We start from the raw sequence: 12201 nt of genomic DNA on the forward strand, positions 1-12201 counted from the left end.
ACACATCATGTCAAGGAAAAGCTCCTAACAAGCCTTAGCAGTGCCTATCTGCACACTCCTCACTCATACGTGAGCATGTGTTTGTCACACATACAGGCTGACCTGTATTTTTGTTACACCACAAGCTGGTCCTGTTTGTGAGGCTGCCGCAGTAAACTTTCCACTGGCCAATCTTCTAATCAGAAAATTTCTGGCTCCCTGTTTGCTTTGCTTCCTTTTCTGCTCCCCTTTCCTGTTTTACAAAGGAAGAAATGAAGGAGCAGAGATAAAAACCCTAGCTACAGAATCAGCAAGGCTAGGCATCAGGCATGATTAGCTCTTTGCCTGAGGACCAAACCCACTATCCATGACTGCAATGAGTCGAGCAATCGCTTAGAAGTAGCTTATGGAAATGGCTTCTCTGATTCCTGCTTCCTGCCTTTTTTCTGTTTACTGCTCCACCACTTGACCTATTCAAGCCCATGATCTGGGCTTTTACTCCAGCCAATCCATGAGACAGAAAAGCATTTCTGACTATTAAGGGTTGGGGAATTTTTTGATGGTTTTTTATTCAGCTTTGTATTATTACTTGTGTGTAAGAAATCTAGATACAAGATATCGCTAGAGAATCAAACAAGAGACTGCATCCTCTAAATGTATGCTAGGAATAACCTCAAGCTAGCAACACTGGATAAGTCACTTTTTTCTTGACGTTGGCATGTTATGACTGGAGAGTAATTTACTAACTTTTCCAGCTCCCACAATGGATAGCAATCTGATGTATGTTAGATTATCCTAGGTAAACACTCATCATCCATATTAATACCTGCTTCTGGCTGTGGTTATCGATCATCTAGCAAGAAGGTGACGTATTGCAAATGCACAGTGCTGATGCTGATGTATTCAGAAGGTATTCACCTGGCTAATGGGGTGCATCTCCAAGTGTATCCATCTTTCAATCATTTCCCTGACTTCCTGCAAGACTACAGGTTTCCCTCAGGAGTCATCAGACCTTCTACTTCTCCATCTACAGGGCTGACAAGAGATCCCTTTAGACTCCTCCGCCCTGCCACAGAAGGGGAGGGTACCTTCACTCCGAAGATTTAAAAAGGGACCCCCAAACCTGTAGGAGATCTTGTAACACATTATCCCAAGAAAAGAAGACTGAAGATTTGCCACTGAACTAAGTATGAAGGTGAGTGAGACTATTCTGGTGTGTGGGAAACATTTACTGTGCAATTTATGTTTTTTCATGTGAGTATAATATTTAGGAACTGAAAGGGGCTTAATAATTTTAACTTAAAAATAACCTGAGAGGAATATATACATAGTTATATTCAGTGTGCTTGAAACAACTGCATTAAAAATACATTAATAGCACAATGTGCTCTCAAAACCAGAATGAAATAAACCACTGTGAATCATAACGTTAGATGCTCTCTGTTGCCCATCACTGTTATCAATGCATGAATAACAACATGGTCTGTGCGAACAAGCAGAGATGAAACTTGTTCGCAGAGGATTCATGCTCAATGCTTTCATTTGCATGTGTTGCATCAGGGAACAAACTCCAAGAATCGAAAAAGCCTCTCTCGTGACATGTGTGTAATCATGGTTGATGCAAATAGGTTGCTAAGTTTAAAAACTTTTTTTTTTCCTGAGGAAGTAGTGATCTGCTCTCCTGGTTGGTTGGTTGGTTGGTTGGTTTGGAATGGCAAGTCCTCTACATTTACTTGTTGTCTAAACTCTACGATTCAAGGTTTGATAAAATCAAGATATACTTTATATCATCTTTCCTCCTTAGTTTGTACATTATTCTCATTTCTGGAGGATCTAATGTCCTTGTAAATAGGAGCACAAAAGATGCTTGCCTTGATGGCAGTTCTCATTGGGATGGAACCTTTATAATGAATATGAGTAAAGAGAATAAAGTATGTTTGATTTAACATTCATCCTCCCATCAGATCACTGTGTATTGAAGCTGAAATAGTCACTGAGCAAGAGGAGGTTTGGCGGCAAGACAGGGAGAAAGGAGCGACTGGAAATACCCTCACATTTAGATTTGGAGTTGAGAGGATCTACAGATCTGAAAGGCTTTTCCTGTACCTTCTGGTTCTTTGTTGTGCACAGGGACTGCGTAAACTGACAGCATCTGCAATGGCACTGTTCCTGGCAGCATCCTTCATATCTTTCTCCTGGAGTGCACCTCAGGTAAACAGCTTGCTCAGGCTGAATGTGCATCGTCCATGAATCTCGCAGGTTGGTGCCGTTTAAGTATTTGTACTAGTTAGTAATGGCATGCAACGCTGACATGTCTCTTTTCTCTTTTTTGGCATGAAGGCTCATTTCCAAAGGAGAAACTGGACTCCTCAGGCTATGCTCTATTTGAAGGGTGCACGTAAGTCCCAAGCTCCTTTCATTTCAAGGGGATAGATAACTTCCTCTACCACTGGATTATTCCTGATCTGCTTGGCTCCACACAAGCAGTAAATCCCTGAGGATGCTGTGGAGGCAGAAGTTCTGAGGCCTGCAGGGATGTGCTAATTGTTATTTCTTCTTGTCTCTGAAATAGTGGCATTGCCAGTATCATTATGATTTTTTAAAGAAATCAAATTGAAGAAAACAAGTGTTGGAAGAAGAAAAGCAAAACAAAGTACTGAAAATGTACAGAGTTTGAAGCTTGATTGTAAAACCTATTGGAAAAACAGTTTCTTTATCTGAAATAATCTTAAAAGGGGTTTAAGACACACTGGATATAGTTATTATCCTTATTCTCACTCAGGCTTTATTAAAACATCTTCTCAAGCAATAGGAGAACACACATTCCTATTACAAGAATCTTGCATTAGACTTGGTATTAAGACCACAAGCAACCTCTTCTGAGGAGGACTTGGATGTCAGTGTTATCAATATGGTGGTGTTAAGGTTGTGCATATGACCTTTTGAGTTTCTATTGTTAGTCCAGAGTTAAAGAAGCATTAAAGATAAAATCTAGATCCAAAGAGAGATTTTGTCCTTTGATGCAAACCCATGAAATTTAAAAGAAATATTCATATCTTAAAAAATTCTATTCTGAATTGTTGTTTCAAAATTAAAAGCTATCAGGTAGGATAGGTATTAAGAGAGCAAGAAAAATAGCTTCCCTGAAATTAAAAAAAATATTGAAGCTTACAATCCTGAGAGAAATGCAAAAGGGAGACAATACAAATAATAACAACACAAAATAAATGTAGGCTCTAAACAACTGTACATGCAACTAAAAGAAGTTCTAGTGACATTAATAAAATTATTTCTATTAATAAAAGCAAATAATTTGGCCCTTTTTTGTTTTGTTTAGTTCTTCTAACTGAATAATGCACTGTATAACTGCTATACTGACCTGTGTATCATTCTTATTGATGCATAGGAAGTAATGTGATTTTATTTTTTAGGGTTTTTTTTTCATTTTTTGAATAGAAATATCCCTTTAAAAGGCAATACTTTATAGTCCAGCAAAGAGATTGAAAGCTCTTGACCATACAGCAGTCGAGGAAAGAGGGAGGAAAAGACAGTAAATTCCTCCCTACATACAGTTCCTACAGCAGGTTAATACAAGAATGAAAGGTGCTGAAACACCAGTTCCATGGAATAAAGTATGGCTTGAGTGTTCCGGTATAGGATGGGATATTGGCTGATCTGGAAAGGCTCCAGGATGGATTTATGCCTCCCATTTTATGTTTGTAGAAGTATTGCCGTAATTTTGTATTTTGAAAAGACTACTTTAGGGATTGTAAAGTAGGAATTACAACAGATTTGGGAGGTTGTTTTCACCCTTTTCCCACTGCTTTTGTAGAGGGACGTCGATTCATCTCAGATGAGAGCCAGCGAAAGGATCTGTATGACAGAATGCAGCTTGGTAAGTACATGTGCACAGGTGTATGTAACAAGTCAGTCTTTCCTCAGATTATGGGAGAAATCTGTGGAAACTGGAGGGGATTTGTTTTCCTGGAATTATATTCAAGGAAGCAATTAAACTCCCTTTTGTTAGTTCCTTCATTCCAAAAAGCATATGATAAAGACTGTCTGACTTTCCTCTCTTGTGTACCTGTGTGACTTCATTTACGTAAGTGATGTTCCAGACCGACCTGGCTGTTAAGTGGGATTATCATCAGTACCTTTGACTTCCTTTTTCCACTGGAAAAAATCAACTCAAGTTATTAATTGTGCTGAACTGACAAATGACAAAAGTAGACAACATTAATCCATGCTAGACAATCTTTTTGGAGGAAACAGAATATTGTATCAAAGTAAGGAACATATGAAAAAAGAAAATGTTCTTTTTACCTTCTAAGGGACTTTAAAACAGCCTCCTTTTTAGAAAGATTGCTAGTCTCTTCTGTGTTAGATATTTATGAGGCTGGTTTTGAGCAGGGAATGTTATAGAGCAAAGGAGACAGCATTTTTTTCTTTTTGGGTCTCTTGTTATAGAGATAAAAAGGCAAAGAACAATATAAATAAATGCCAGTAAACACTAACAAACCATGCATCTCTGATTTTATAATTCTAGAAACACGCAGCCGAAACACAAATCCTTTATCTCTTTCTGAAGCTGCAGCACTGTTTCTTAGTTCCTTACGGAAAGCACAAGAAGAAGGTAAATGCACGTTTTGTCTTACCCTGACTTTTTTAGAAGGGGTTTATCAGTATTTCATTTTCTAACAGTTTAGTCAATTGATCTAAAACGCCTGTTTGAAATGAGATATTATTCCACAGAGTGCATTGTATTACAGTGTACATTTACACGGAGTGTATTTTATTAGGGTGTACATTTACAAAGATTAGAACATGAATCAGATAAATGATAGTAGGTAAACTTCTGTATGTTCTGCTTTTAATTTGCTTTTCAGATTTTTATTGGTTTAGATTCGAGGGAATGGCTATTTTGAATTGAATATGCCAGCATAAAACTCTACTGGGGCTCCTTTTTCTGCAGAATATTGTTTGCTTGTGAAATTTTCATTCCTCCATTGGCGCTTATGTCCTGGTGGAAAGGCTTAAAAGAATCCTAAAAAGCCACAGCAAAGCAGCTGTGGGATTCACATCTGGCTCCTGAAAGCTCTGTCGCTGGCATGGCTGACAAGGGGTCCCAATGATATTTAGAGGCAGAACCCTGAAATAGCCTGAAAAATCCCATAATTCATTTGTGAGTTCCCAGCCTCACAGAGATATTGTCTAACCCTCCCATCTCTCTCTCCTCACCACCTGCTTCCTCACCCCCTGCTACGTGCTTCCACTTCTCACTTCAGAACCTCAGAACCCACGTCTCCCTTCCGCAACACCCCCCAGCAAAACCCAGCTACTGAGTCAGGCTTAAATAACTTGTGTTTCCTCATCTCCTTCACACATATTGCACCCCCTTCAGTGAGGACCTGTATCCTATGTGCCCCAGCTCCTTCAGCATGCTACAGTTCGCCTTTCCTTCCTAGACCAGTTCTCCTGCGAAGCCATTATCCTGAACCCCTCATCGTCTGATGCATACATACAGTTCACCAGGGTGAGACCCTAAATCTGTGCTATCCATGTCCTCTGTCTTTCTACCTTTCACCTCTTCAGGTACATAGACTATTTTTGTGAAATTAAGCTGGGGACAGGGAGGCTGTAAGAGGAGGATACACTCTATAGTGCTGTGGAGAGACTGTACTGTGCTCTGATCCCTGGGTACCGGGGAGGCTGTTGTAGCACATACAAGCCCAGAAGTTTGTCTAAGTTACGCTCTTCCCCTCTTTGGTTCAGGACAGGGAGGAACAGAAGGTGGCTAGAAGCTACTTTTGTGTCTTATTGTCCTGGTTGTAAGTTCCTTATTCAGGCTCTTAATTTCTATCATGACAGGAAGAAAAAGTGCTTTACTTGAATTGGGAAATGTGAAGTAAAACCCTGGTAAAATATGAGGTAGTTTTGTACCTTTCACACAGATGAGTGGTAAGACAGGCTTGTAACTGCCTAGTCACCTTTGACATCATCAGCAATGTGTAATAAATAACTGTATTGCCATCGCCACAGTATCACCTTTCCTTAGTTATCTAAAGTAAGCAGCTTTCCTGAAATGAAAAGAGGGCATGAGAAACACCTGACAGAATTTACCTGGTGTATGTGTAGATATGCTGGAATCACTCCTGTCTTCTCCACTTCCTAAAATCTCCCACTGTACGCCACGTAGTGCTGGGGCTCTGTGCTCAGGTCTCTCTTCCCTGCCCTGGAGGAACTCTGCTAACCAAAAAAATTCAGTGGCATTTTGACTGAGAGAGAAAGGCAGAATTAAAAATGAGCATAGTGCTTTGGACAAAGTATATGAGAAGTTCTGAAGATAAACCAGTGAAAGTGTAATTTGTGTGCTAACAAACAGAGAAAATCCTCTGAAGTTCACGATTTTAGTGGTATTTTCCTGCCTGCTGTTGCTGTTCCAGAGGAGACTGTGGACAGCAACAGCCCCCTAAGAAAAAAGGTGACGTATCTGAGAAAGCTAAGCAGAGCTGGCAGCTTGTTTGAAAAACATTATGTGGAATAACATTGCCATCATTGTAGCAGGGAATAACAACACAGTCAGACCCGGGTAAGCCCTGCACTTTCAGAAGATCACTTTCAGGTGATTTTAGAATCCTCTTGACTGAGAGAAATGTGCAAATAAAGAACAAATACATTATTTACTTCTGCATGAAAAAATTGTGCTTTCTACTAAGATACCCCTCTGGACATGGTTTGTATCTTTGCTCTTCGGCAAAAACAAAAATTCCTGCATTTAAAATGAGAGAAGATATGATTATTTCTACAGATACCTGCATCTCTTAGCTAAGCAGTCACATTACACTACGCTTATGCCTGAGGTACATCTATCTCATGAAAACTTTGGCTGACTGAACTTTCCTTTATCTACAGCCTGTTTTCCCCATTGTGTCTTGTCTTACAGTTGAAGAAGAAAAGAGTGATCACCATGGCTACTTGACAGATAGTCTATCAAACTGGTGAAATATTTCAAATTTCTTTAACATTTGTATTGCACATACCCTGAAATCATGATTTGTGTAAACAGAGTATTTCATCCATCCTCACTTAAGTTCCCAAAGGGTGATGCATATACTCATTGCAACATTTTGAATGCAAACTGATTAAAAGTTACTAGTTCAGATAAGGAAATTACTTGTAAAGCTCCTGCCTCGTTTAGACCATTTTGTATGTCCCACCCAAAATTTAAAATACACTGTACCATCTTACCTGAAAAGGTGATTAAAACTGTCTTTTTGGACAGCTACTTCACTAAAAACAATTTTTCAACAGTCTTTGGGAACCTTTTACCACCTTCCACCCAGCTGTATACTGAAGCGTTATTATTTCTGACAAAGGCAGATTCCATCACCACTTCACTGCTGGCCCTGTAAGTTGCTGATGGTCAATAAAGTCAGTGAGATGTTAAAACAATCCAGCTATCTTTGACTGCAAAGCAGGTGACTTTTTTTTTTGCAGATATCTGTTACCACAGAGAACGGGTAACAGCACTTACTTAGACCTCAGTGCTGCCCCAGTTACACGCATGCGGAAATGTGTACTCTGAACAATCCTACTGAGCAAGTCCCACCACGTAAAGACAGTACAGGGATAGGTCTTACAGGATCAGGGCCTCATTAACGACCATGGCGTACAGTCACTGCTGTTGTCAGGAGGCGCAGTACTGCTGGAGCTAGCGGTGGTGTACTAGGTGCAAATCTAGTGTCACGCATGACAGCAGGCACACAGATTATTAATTGCATCGTTATTGTACTTTTTTGTCGGCCTGGTTTTTGAGTTGCAAAACTGGAATTATACATAAATTGGTTAATTATCATTCCATGCTGATAAGGATATATTTAACATTATTTATGTAGTTTTGTGGTCTTACTGGAAAGCCCTCTGTAGTAATTTAATGTAATTTAAAAGTAGGCACATGATTCTTGTGTCCCAGCAACCATGTTTTATTTTTTTAACCTTTAACCCTAGTCATGATCTTCATCTTTTAATGCTACTTTCCTCTGATCTTTCTCATGACACTGCTAATTAATCTTGCTAACTCACACTAACTGTAATGTTGCTTCTCCTCAACACAAAGAAACACAGCTGAAGGAACAGAGGAATTAATTTCTATCATGGGACTATAGGTACTTTCAGTAATTGTTTATAATCTATATCATTTCATGGAGACACATAACGGGAGAAATCAAAATATCATTTTTTGTTCATTTTTAAGCACTAATATATCTTTCAACAGCAGTATATGTTGTATGACAGAATGCATTCATGATGAACTTCATCTAAAGACCAATGGTATCCCCTAGAATCTTTTCATTAATTTAATTGCTCTTTGTTTCAAGCATACTCTGAATATCTCTGGTGCATCTAAGTTATTTTTCAGCATATTTTACAGTATGATCAGTCAGTGCTGAAAGAAAAAGTAGAAGGCTTATGCATCCTTTGGTTTATTAGTATAATGAAATTCATAAGCCTCTAAATACAAAACCTGTGCTAATCACATTCCCAGTTGACTGATTTTTGTATGCCTTCCTGATCTAAGCTCACTAGCTTAAACAATTCTTTACAAATATAATGAAATAGAATAACCATTCTGCCTTGTTGGCGAGCTGTTTGCGAAACCCTAATATTTTCAATCTGGCAGATAATTGCTTATGTATGTAACAGATAGCTACTACCAAGCTTGTCAAATGTCAGTAACTGTTAGAAATGCGTGGCATTTAAGTTAGGCAATCTGTCGCCTTGACTGAATGAAAAGCCATTCCCTCTAACACTGCAAATTCAAAAGGCAGAGATGTTTTGCTGTAGTTAAATTGCCTTGCTACTGACAGCTAGTCCTAGCATTCAAGGCACAACTAAAATAAGCCCAGCGGCATGAGGCAGAGGTCACTTTGGCTGCTGTGGGACCATTTCTGAGAAGAACGGGCATAGTATTCACATGAGTCGTATCTCAAAAGTTGTGCGCTTTCTGTCACCGGGCAGGTGCTCAAAGCATGTGAGCGCGCTGAATCGAACACAGCTGGATTTGTGTGAGGTGTCACGCCAGCTCTCTGCTCTTCCCAGAGAACTCAAACACCATAAGCACATCTAAGAGAACCTGCAACCTGGATCATACATGTTGCTTATTTTTCTCCACTGGGACTTGTCCAGAAAGAAAAAGTGTAGCTGTCTTAATGCAACCCTAGCAAAAACTTTCCACTTTTGATATTGTCTGTGCTGTGCCTCCATCACTTTGCAATATTTACAATATGTGTGTAGTGAGCACATCTTTCAGCGCTGCAATGAAGCTGGGTCTGGAATGATGATAAACAGATGTTCACCAGCCTGTGGCTACTAGAACATTTTTAGGCAACAAAAGGAAGCGCTGGATCACTCTCAGATGATGTTAATGCGATTTTGATGACAGGGAGTTTGAGGTGAAATGCTTTTCTTCAGTACAACAGTGCACTGAAATACAAGCAATAATGTCAGATTCCTGATTTTTTTTTTTTTAAGAGAACATTAACTTTCAATCAATATGCCCTTTAAATGTTCCTTTGTTGGGACTCTGGGCCATTACATTCTTTGACTGCAAGGGAACTTTGATTAAAAGCACTTCAGGGAAGAATATACATTTCTGAACTCACAAAATGCAGTTGTTCTCCACTTAGTAAACTGTATGACGGAAAGCATTTGCAGTACCTTTGCTTTCACCACTTTCATATGAAAAATAACTACTCACTGTTTCAATTACCTTTAAAATGGCTAAAAAATAGTGACTCCTTTTAAATCCAATTAAGTTCTTGCCATAAAAGCCCAAACCTGTCTTCTGAAAATAGTTATTCTTTTAGTATCCAAATCAGCTTAAGAATGAAAATCCAATTTTAAAACTGATTTTAGGTGGCCAAAAATACAATCAGGCACTTAATCACTTTTATTCTGTATGGCCTATAGTAAGAACCACATCATCAAATGTTGGTTAAGTGTTTGAAAGGTAGGTGTCTAATCAAAGTTGGACATCTAGGCTCCCCCTTGGATTGACAGTGAAGGTAAATACCTCCAAAGGTTACATCATCCTACCTGCTGAAGAACAGGCTGAACCAATTCCTGGAAATGTCTTTTCTTGAACAGCATGAGAAATTCTTGATGCATGAACTTCTAAAATAAAAGATAAATCTCCTTCCTAATGTCTTCATGTCAAGATCTACTTCTGAAGAGCATGTTCAGGCGCTCTCTGCATCTCTAGGAATTGAAATACTTTTGAAAGCTCTCTGTAAGGCAAATGAAATGTCTAGTTCTCGTTGTCAAGTTCAGTTATTCCCCAAGCACTTTGAAGTTTCAGGTGCTTTTCAAAATTATGTCTGTGGGGTAGATGTGTTCTTGGAATTCTTTTAGCATTATTTGTTATGATTAGGTCTCTTCTAGAAGAAGTGAAATAGACCATGGACTAATGGGGCAATTGGAAGAACTAGAGTTACTCATCTTTGAATGTTGTTACATTGCTCTATGGCATGTAGGTTTGTCTGCAGGGGAAGGTGTTACTTAAGGAAATTTTGTCATTCTCTGTAGCCAAGTCACATTAATTTCCTCCCAAACTAGTTTGTTAACAAACTCGGAATCTAAGACAAGATGAAAACAATAAAAGGGACATACCAGAGGAATCAGAAAATAAACGGTCTGCTGTTTATTGTGGGTCTAAATGACTTCAGAAAGATGACTTCATTTGTCTCTAAAATTCAAATGCCCACTGCATAAGACTTTATATTGTTCCACAGGAAGTATGTTTTGCCACTGAATCAAGACACTTCTGTGTGCTGTAAAAAAATGTTTTAAATGATGTAAGCTTACAATAAACAGCATAAGAAAAAAGAAAGACCATTTTCTTTTCAGTGTATCTTTTTTAACCCTGCCAAGGTTTCCCCAGTGTAACACTTTTTTCTCTAAATTTTTTTGAGCTGTCTTAAAGTTCATGGTAGTTTAGGAGGGGAAAAGGGGGAACATAAATGAAGCAGGAATATATTTGGAACACCCATAATGGAGCTATCAGCATAGACTATGATTAATATAGATGATTACGTAGACAAAGGTATCATCTGCAGTTTGTATAAGCTCCTGAGGGGACTGTCGCATTCTCTAGGTTTATTAAGCTTGAGAAATCTCTTCTACCTCAAGGGGCACAGAAGAATTGTCATTTAAACTACTTTCAAGGTGAAATAATATTAGGCTTTCCAACAGTGTAGCTCAAGCAACATTTAAGATTCCCCTAATTATATCACACTGTCCTTAACACAAAGCTTGCCAAGCCTACAGGAGAAACCGTTGAATGGATGGAGAGACCCTGCCAGGGTGAGAGCAACAAATTCAGTTCCTGTATTCTCCGTGCTGCTTCTTTTTCCCTTGTGGCAATACTCCAAGGGAAAAGGGAGACTTGATGTTTTGCCTATCCCTTTCGGCTTCCTCATCCTCATCATATCTTTCATCCTCATCTTCATCTTCGCCTTCGCTATGGTGAGGGCTGGAATGCTGAGAGACAGAAGGTGATGGTGGCACTGATGAAGGCCTGGGGTACCTGAAACCTTCCGTCTGGCAGAGAGAGAAGCAAGTTGTATATATTATCACAGTGTTCCTCAATTGGTTGTATACAGCAATTTAAGGCTATCAACGCTTCAAAGGAAACCAATGGTGGGATGTAAGCTAGACCTGCTCTGCACTCTAAAATTAAACTCCCTTGAACCCAGATCCCCTCAGTCCTTCTCTGCCACTAAGTACATGCTTGCATGGCAGTGATCTTTAGTCTATGCCATAAACAATATGCTGCTCTTCCAGCACTGCTTTTTGCAAAATATGAGTATATTTATTGTGCCTTAAAACCATCAACACAACACAAAATCCTTCTGTACTCTGTAGTCAGAATATGCTTATTGAAATTCAGAATTCAGTCTGAAGTTTTAAAACAGTTTTCTAGTTATAATGTCAATATCTGCAAAACCAGAACGAAGCAAGGGGGTTTGGCCTGAGCCTTCTTTCTCCTTCTTATTTAAAAAAATGAGTTGCTTTCTGGAGGTGTCTGGAGCTTGGTTTCAAATAACATCGTTCTTACATTGGATCTGAGCAGCTTCCCTTCTCAAATTAGTGCTAATATGGACTTTGCAAGAACTGTTTGAAAGTGTGCCTTTAAACTGACCCCTTTCAGTTCCAGCTAGAGCC

The 12201-nt window shown here is 39.1% G+C and overlaps 2 protein-coding genes across 2 annotated transcripts in view; one reads left to right on the forward strand and one right to left on the reverse strand.

The window, feature by feature from the left end:
• Positions 1-1168: 1168 nt before the first annotated feature.
• SPX (spexin hormone) lies at positions 1169-6981 on the forward strand (the record flags this gene model as incomplete). The annotated part of the gene is made up of 6 exons (XM_082310187.1): positions 1169-1174; positions 2110-2190; positions 2320-2377; positions 3812-3874; positions 4526-4612; positions 6923-6981. The coding sequence occupies 6 exons, from the start codon at positions 1169-1171 to the stop codon at positions 6979-6981; spliced, it is 354 nt and encodes a 117-aa protein (XP_082166313.1).
• Positions 6982-11355: 4374 nt separating this feature from the next.
• GYS2 (glycogen synthase 2) overlaps positions 11356-12201 on the reverse strand; it is a gene marked incomplete at both ends in the record, with an annotated part of 46380 nt that continues 45534 nt past the window's right edge. Inside the window, one exon of the mRNA XM_082308951.1 lies at positions 11356-11577. Coding sequence (XP_082165077.1) covers positions 11356-11577 — 222 coding nt within the window. The remainder of the gene's footprint in view (positions 11578-12201) is intronic.

The sequence above is a fragment of the Platalea leucorodia genome, assembly GCF_965183815.1.
Source record: "Platalea leucorodia genome assembly, chromosome: 4".
Lineage (NCBI taxonomy): Eukaryota > Metazoa > Chordata > Aves > Pelecaniformes > Threskiornithidae > Platalea > Platalea leucorodia.